Raw genomic sequence first — 8,902 nt, 5'->3', positions numbered from 1 at the left:
TTTTTTTTTTTTTTCTTTGTGTCTTTGATCACACTGATCACTGAGCAAGTACCTATGACCACATCAATATACTTCCATTATCATTCCTAGAGGACTGGAATACCCATGAGTGTGTATTTTTATATAATAGTATTTTTAATATGAGATATTGAATTAAATAATTTTTTCCTGCAGAGCACTTCAAACATTTGTTAAGTCAGAAAACTTATGCTTTTGGCTAGGGACCATTAGGAAACAAATCTTACAAAATAAGTCCAATGTTATTTTCACAATAAATTGTAAAGGCCCTAACTGCAAAACATTTAATAAATCAGAGATTATTTTATAAAACAAGTAGACAGACCAACATCTTATTGTTTATTCTTTGTTTCATTTATGCAATAGAACAACAAAAAAAGACCCTAAACATTTTGATTTGTCTTTGTTACACATTGGATAAGTTTTTGATTTTTAGAGGTTATTTCAATAAAATATTAGATAGAATTACTCTCAAGGATTTTTACCATAGATCTAGAATGATAAAAGATCTGTTAGCTTTTGATTGTGTGAGTGGCATAAACTTTAGAAAGGTGAGATTGCCCAGATCAGGTCTTCTATAATGATCTTCTTCTTTTCCCATATTATCTGGAGAAATACATACTCAAGGAATTAGAGTCATCATATAAGATGCTTGCAACAGGGATTGAGTAATGAAGATGAGTTCCTATTTGAGACTTGTTTTTGGAGTCCAGTGAAAGTAAATTTAATTGTAGTTATGGTAGTAGCTATATACTTAATCCTTGTAGATCTTTGTCCTTGTAGAACTTGTAGAACTATATCAAAGTATAGTTTTGATAGATGGTATTCAAAGGAATCTTTTCAGAAATTTAAACAATCCCAAGAATTTAGAATTAAATTAGAAAAATCCAGTTTCTGCTAGGTTAGTGCTTCTGTGATATTAGAAGGTATTTTTAGCAAATTATATTTAAAAATTTTTAGGCTCATAGTATATACATATTATCACTTGGTTTCATAAGAAATTTGAGTTGCTGATTACTTACGGAAAAGCTAATGAAAGCAATGATTCTTCTGAATTGTGACAGGAGAAATTACAGCCAGCTAATATCCATTTCCTTCCTTCTGAAATTAAAACTATACCTTAAGATCCCTAAAAGGAGTTCTTCACTTAATCTTAGAAATAAGTTAATATTCAGAAATTGAGTCCACTTCATTTGGAATTTGGGGTTTTAGGCCTGATGACACCTGAGCCATCATCTAGTTCACTTGCCTTGTTTTATAGAAAAATGAGTCCCAAAGAGAAAGCTGGCACACATTTAATTAGTTGCATTGTTAAAACTAAAATCTCAGATCTAAGACTTAGTCACTTGTGTTTCATTATACAATAATCAGATCTCATGAATTCTAAGGAATGGTCCCCATTTCGTTATTCTGGAGTTTGATTCTGTCTTTCATTATTTAAAATAAGCTCGTTGGGGCACCTGGGTGGCTCAGTGGGTTAAGCCGCTGCCTTCGGCTCAGGTCATGATCTTAGCGTCCTGGGATCGAGTCCTGCATCGGGCTCTCTGCTCAGCAGGGAGCCTGCTTCCCTCTCTCTCTCTCTCTGCCTATCTCTCCGACTACTTGTGATTTCTCTCTGTCAAATAAATAAATAAAATCTTTAAAAAATAAAATAAAATAAAATAAGCTCATCATTGTTTTGGGTAGAAATTATTTTATAATATGAAGATATGCATTTAATTTTTTAAAAAGATATTTTATCTAAGATTTCTAATGACTCCTGTACTATTAACATAATACTGATCTTCTGTATGTAAAACAGATAGACATTTCAGACATTTAATAGAGGTATGTACTAGATGGAACAGTTAAATAGGAAAATTAAGCTAAAATTTTTGTTTAAATGACTATATTGTTAATTTGCACCCCTGTGGGATTTTAAAATTAGTGTCTGTTTGTTTGTTGTTGTTTGTTTGTTTTTGAAGATTTCAAAGTAATCTTTGCACCCATTATGGGGCTTAAGCTCTCAATCTTGAGATCAACAAGAGTTGCATGCTCCACTAACTGAACCATCCAGGGACCCCAGGATTATTTGTTTTTTGCTTTTTTTTTTTTTTTTTAGCGTAACAGAACTAAGATACTGACCGTGCAAATACTAACCTACAAAATATGACTTATAAAAGACCAAAAAATAAAAACTCCTAAGTTCTAAATTCTTTTTCACCTTCTTTTTGCAAGTACCTTTTTAAAAAAGAAGCACCTGTATGCATAATCTATATTAGTACTACCTCAGTCTGCTTCTTGCCCCCCTACCCTGAAGCTGCTGTCAAGGTGTGAAGGAAAGGAAAGATCAAATCAGTGAAGAGCTGTATAATCCTAGAATTGCTTCACTTGGAATGATAAAATAACTTTATGCTTGGCTGTTAGAACATAGGTAAATGGAGTTGTTGTGAGCTTTTCCCTTGGCTCAAACTTTTCTTAAAAACTGAGAAATAGTATTATCTTGCCTTTTCTATGATTGAACCTTTAATACAGGGTTTGGATGATGGCCATATGTGTCTCTTTGAGACTTGCCCTTGGTGTCCAATAAAAGTAAATATAATTGACTTTTTCACAGTAGCACAGTACTCTAGGCATCTGAGCTAACCAGCCATGGGAGAACTTAATAGAATATTTCTTATTCTCACTGTATTTTGAAAAAAAGGCAGATCTTGAAGGATAGTAATGTATTGTCTGAAAAGAAGTATAAATTAGTTTCCTTTAAGAAAATGGATTTTTTGGGGGGTGCCTGAGTGGCTCAGTGGGTTAAAGCCTCTTCTGCCTTTGTCTCAGGTCATGATCCCAGGGTCCTGGGATCAAGCCCCGCATTGGGCTTTCTGCTCACCAGGCAGCCTGCTTTCTTCTTTCTCTCTCTGCCTGCCTCTTTGCCTAGTTGTGATCTCTGTCTGTCAAATAAATAAATAAATTCTTTTTTAAAAAATACAGAAAATGGATTTTTTTTCTACAGATAGAATTTATTTTTAATTTTAATTTAATTTTTTGGTATCTATAAACTCTTAGTCTCACTTTGGATAATTTTTTAGCAATATGTTGATAATAACAAGACCTCAAACCATATTCTTCATGTTTAGGGGATCCTGCTGTCTGGGCTGGGCTGATGGCAGCCTGTCATGCTGATGATAAACTGGCTTTAGTGAACAATACTCAGCCAAAGAGAATGGATCTGTACTTGGCGCTGTTATCTGCTGTTTCCGCTTCAAGTAAGTTTACAAACACATTTTATACATAATGAATTCAGGCTACAGTACTCAGAAGGATATTGCAAAAAGTAGTGGGCATAATTAGCCCCACACTAAAGGCTGAATGATCTCATCTGACAAAGCTTAAAAACAAGTCTTGAAAAGATGAAATCATGTCCTAGAGGCTGAGCTGCATATAGAACAAAGCTCCAAAACATTACAGGAATATAAAAATGTTCAGAATTCTACAATGTCTCGTATTCAGTTAAAACTTAATACCCATGCAAAGAGATAGAAAAGTACCACCCATAATCAAATAAATCAATCAATAGAAACAGATCCACAATGAGAGACTGTGGACTCTGAGAGACAAACTGAGGGTTTTGGAGGTGGAGGGTGGGAACTGGGGTGAGCCTTGGGGTGGGTATTGTGGAGAGCACATACTGCATGGAGCACTAGGTGTGGTGCACAAGCAATTAATTTTGGAACACTGAAAACAATTAAAAAAAAAAGAAATAGATCCACACGTGACACATTAGAAATCTCTTTAAAATGTAATTGACTGTATAAAGCACATATTACAACAATAGCTCAAAGAACAGTAGGAGAAATGGAAATACTCTGTTGTAAGATTTTTATACTGTATGTGAAGATATTTATTACTTAAAGTAGACTGCATCAGATTAAAGATGAATACTTTAAAATGTAAAGTAGATACTAAATAAATAAAGTTATAGCTAATAAGCCACCAAGGTAGATAAAAGGAAATTGTAAAAAATAATTCCAAGAAGAGGAAAAGGGAACAAAGACTTTAGATAAGACAGAAGACAAGTAGCACATTAGAGTTAAGCCCAACCATATCTATAGTCAAGTTAAATGGCCTAAACACCCCACTTGAAAGGCAGAAACTCTCAGATTGAATAAAAGAGCAAGAGCCAACTATATACTGCCTAAAAGAAACATAGCCAAAATATAAATTTATATTTAAATGTAAAGACAAAAATAGCCTAAAAAGTAAAAGATTGGAAAAAGATATACCATGCCAACACTAATCAAAAGAGGGTTGGAATGGCAGTGCTAAGTTCAGACAAATGATATTGCCAATGATAAGAAAGGTCATTTCATAATGGAATCAACTCATTGAGAGGACATAACAGTGCTAAGCATTTATGTGCTAAGTAACAGTTTCAAAATACACAAAATCAGCATTGCATTTCATAACAAGATAGGTAGAAAAAAAGATACTTGTGGAAAAATGTATGAGCTAAAAACTTACAGAATTGAAAGGAGGGACAGACAGATCCACAATTACATAGTTAGAGAGTCAGTGCTCTTCTTTTGATAATTGACAGAACAATTGAACAAAAAAATCAGTAAAGGTATAATAAAGACTTGAACAACACTGTCAACTAAACTGACCTAATTGACATTTATGGAATACTTCTAATAACGGCAGTGTCAAGTGCCCACAGAACGTCTACCTACATGTCTTATGGACCATAAGAAGTTCTAAATAAATTTAAAAGGCTTCAAATCATATGTAGAAAACATTATCTTAATATAATAGAATTCAATTAAAAGGAAGTAACAGAAAAATACCTGGAAAATTCCCAGTAACAGAAAAATACCTGGAAAATTCCCAAGTATTTAGAAAGTAAGTAATCCAGTTCAAAGAATAAGCCAGAAAGGAAGTTAGAAAATACTTTGAACTGAATGAGAAGGGAAAAGACATTTCAAAGTTCTGCAGTGCTATTAAAGCACTGCTCCCAGGAAATTTATAGATTAGATGTCTACATTAGAAAATAAGAAAGCCTTCAAGTCAGTGATCTCAGCTTCTCCTTAAGAATTAGAAAAAGGAGGAAGAATTTATACTCAAAGTAAGCAAAAAAAAAGAAATAATAAATAGTAGCAATTGGTGAATCTAGTAGAAACATAATCAACAAAAGTGAAAACTAGTTCTTTCAATCTCTCTGATACAAGGAATTTGAGAGGCAGTGCAGGGGTAGGGAAGGAAAAAATGAAACAAGATGGGATCAGGAGGGAAACTCTTAATCTCACAAAACTGAGGGCTGCTGGAGGGAGGGAGTTAGGGAGAGGGTGGTTGGGTTATAGACATTGGGTAGGGTATGTGATGTGGTGAGTGCTGTGAAATGTGTCAGCCTGATGATTCACAGACCTGTACCCTGGGGCTAATAATACATTATATGTTAATAAAAATAATTTTTTAAAAAAACTATTTCTTTTAGAAGATCAGTAGATTGATAAGCCTCTAGCCAGACATCAGGAATGAAAGTGGGTACATCACTATAGCGATATTTAAAGGCTAATCAGAGGACCTTGTGAACAAGTTTACACCATTAAATTTGGCAATTTGGATGAACTGGACAAATTCCTTAAAAGATACAAATCTCACTTATGAAGAAGTAAATAAACTGAACAGCTTTGTATCTGTTAAAGACACTGAATTTATAGATAAAAATCTTTCCACAAAGAAAACTCCAGGACCAGAAGGCTTCATTGATTAATTCTGCCAAACATTTGAGGAAGAAATAATACCAGTTCTATACAAACCCTTTCCCAAAATAGAAAAGTTGGTAGTTCTTCTGTGAGGCCAGCATTACTCTGTCACCAAAACCAGGCAAAGACTTTAACAGGAATACTGTGGAAGGAACTACACATGCAGAAATTTGTAACAAACCATAGCAATTCAAATCCAACAACACATAAAAAAGGTAACAATACATCATAATCAAGTGGGGTTTATCCTAGGAATATAAAGCCGCTTTACCTGTAGAAATGTAATTTACTATGTTTATAGTTGTGAAGGTGCTAGACAAAGTGTCTATACTTTATGATTCCATTTATGTGAAGTTTTAGAAAATGCAAACTGATCCATTGTGTCTGAAAATAGTGGTTGCCTGGGGATAGACGTAAAAGGAGAGGTATGCTGGGGACAGAAATGATTACAAAGGGGTAGGGCGAAACTCCATGTTGATGAGTATGTTCATTATCTTGATTATAGTGATGGTTCATAGTTGTATAGCTTGAATATGTGCAAATGTGTAATTTATTGTATGTCAATTATATCGCAGTAAATATTTAATTTTTTCAATTATTTTTAGTTTTACTATAAAGTGATTTTTTTATGTAAATCACAAGTCTGTAAAGTTTTTAACTTCTTCAACCACAAATGCTCCTACCATGAAACTTTTCAGAAACCTGACACCTACTAGGGTAGTCTGTGGTATTCCTGTAAGTTTTAAAAAACTGTAAGTTTTAAAATACTGTCTATGATGATAAGTCTAATTGTAATACTTCTTAGCAACTAACTTCTCCGCTGAGAACACATTATAAATCGCAGAAGAAAGTAACATTAACATTTTTGTTAACAGTTAAAGACAAAGAATTCCTTAAGGATTATAACCAATCTCTGGAAAAGTGGTGTCTCTCCCAGGCTGTCACTGGTCTAATGGACACAGGAAGAACATCTGAAGCTGAAACCCTCTGCACGAAGGTATTACTGTGAAATTGAGCATTGAGATTTATGGATTCTTATCCTACTCCGAAGATAACATTAAACCTGGAATGCATATTATTTAAGGGGCATATGGTGGTGGCGGTGGTGGTGTTGGTGATGATGACGACGGCGACAACCTGTAAGCCAGTCAGTCCATTTAGCAGCTTGTATTTGAACTTCACAGGAACATATAACATAAATATTATTATCCCCTTTTTATAAATGAGTAAACCAAGGCTTAGAGATGGCAAGTAATTTGCACAAGAGTTCACAGCTAGAAAATGATTGAGTTGCCATTTGAGCTCACTTTTGTGTGACTCTAGAACTCAAGGACTTAACAGATCTTTGTTGAGGAGGATACCATTATGGAGGCCATATTTTCCTTTGATTTCTGGTTACTGCCTTCAGATTGGTCTATTTTCTATCATCTCTGTATTTTTCTAAAGCTCTAACCACATAAAGACAATGAAAATTTAGTGAGCAATTGGTGCTACCTAGTAGTTACCTTTTATATACCTGGATTGTAGGCTCTGTGCGTAAATCCTTAGCACCTTGCCTAACACATAGTAGAGGCTCAATAAATATGTATTCAATGAATAAATCAGTTTCATAAACCTATTCAGAAATAATTGAGTGGATAATGCAAGTTTTAAACATCACTTTTCCTGAAAATACCTTTTTTCATAAATGTTTACCAAGTCGAGTTGTATTTTCTTTCTAGAAGTTTTTTTTTTTTCGGGGGGGCAGGGGTGTGGGAGGAGATGGATTTTAGGAGAAGGAAGAATGGATCTTCCAACATCCCTTTGGTGTTTGAATTCTCTGAAAAGCAGAGTGTTAAATTTTCTCTTTTATTTATGAAATTCCATCTAAATTCAGGACAGATTAGTATTATGCAGTTAGTGTTTAATAAGCAACTGACTGTTGCTATACTCTCTCTGACAGAATAAGGGATACTTTTATGAATCTTACCATTTTTTGTTCCAGTTTCTTAGAAGAAAGCAATCACATATATTTAAGACTATGACTTAATTTAAAAAGGTAAAGTATGTTATTGAGGGATAAGCAATAAAGAAAGAAATGTTTAGAATAGTAGTGAAAGGCTTGTTTAGAGAACTTAAATAAACTTCTTCGAAGTATACATATATCCATCTGTATACATATATTTAGCAAGGAGATACACATATATAATTCTATATATATGTGTGTTTGTGGATAAATAATGGCTTAGGGAGGTGGGTAAATGGGTTGTTTCTCTTAACAGTGTTTGGAAAGTGTATGCCTAGAGAAGGACATCTAATGAATATCTTTGTGAAGAGATTGAAAAAGGAAAAAAAAAACCAGTAACCAAAACAAACAAAAAAACAAAAAACTATAGCTCTTCTGGTAGAGTTCCTTCAATAAGGAATAGTGTTAGCCTTCACTGTTAATTTCATATTTTCTTAATTCACCCATTTACATTCAGAACTCAAGGTTTTCAGGATATCACCTGAGAATAAAACAAGTCAAAGAGACAAACTGAATCTAAAATGACCTAAAAACTACAATAATGGCATTATCAATTTTAATTTAAATGTGGAGTTTGATATTCTCAAGATGTTCATTGTTTTATTTATTTTACTTTTGCAGTTCTTTATTTTTTTATTAAGGAAAGGTTAAATTCGGATTTTTTTTTCCAACATGGAGAATAGCTTAATTGCCACTTAATATTCAAGAATCTATTTGATCTATTTCTATTTTGGTGTTTAATTTTTAGAATTTAAAAAGTAACCCTGATCAGCCAGCTGTTATCTTACTTTTGAGACAAGTTCAGTGTAAACTACTCCTGGAGTCACAAAACCCTCTCCCAGATGCCGTCCTTGAAGAGTTGCAAAAAACAGTCATGTCCAACTCAACTTCTGTTCCAGCATGGCAGGTAAATTTCTTCCTTCCTTACATGAGGCCTGAGTTAGAATACTTCATGATTCTAGATGAAGGCAGGCATTAAGCCCCATTTTATTTGTCTTGCCTGTAAACTTAACCATATATCTTTTATTTTCAAGATTTAAAGTACATTGTATTGTGATTAGGGAGACTAAGGAAGTTTAATACTAATTTAGGATCTGCTGCTACAGTACTTCAAAGCTTTTTAAGTTGTTGATTATAAATTTCC

The 8,902-nt window shown here is 33.6% G+C and overlaps 1 protein-coding gene across 1 annotated transcript; it reads left to right on the top strand.

Moving 5' to 3' along the window:
* Positions 1-3,128: 3,128 nt before the first annotated feature.
* On the top strand, positions 3,129-8,665 carry LOC132008767 (superkiller complex protein 3-like; the record flags this gene model as incomplete). Its single annotated transcript, XM_059387325.1, has 3 exons — positions 3,129-3,257; positions 6,629-6,750; positions 8,507-8,665. Coding segments are annotated over 3 exons (410 nt in total), but the record flags the coding sequence as incomplete, so codon positions are not given.
* Between the last annotated feature and the right edge of the window lie 237 nt (positions 8,666-8,902).

Source organism: Mustela nigripes, unplaced genomic scaffold (assembly GCF_022355385.1).
Source record: "Mustela nigripes isolate SB6536 unplaced genomic scaffold, MUSNIG.SB6536 HiC_scaffold_966, whole genome shotgun sequence".
In the NCBI taxonomy this organism is placed as follows: domain Eukaryota; kingdom Metazoa; phylum Chordata; class Mammalia; order Carnivora; family Mustelidae; genus Mustela; species Mustela nigripes.
The sequence above is the reverse complement of the archived record's forward strand: the minus strand, read 5'-3'. Positions and strand labels throughout refer to the sequence as shown.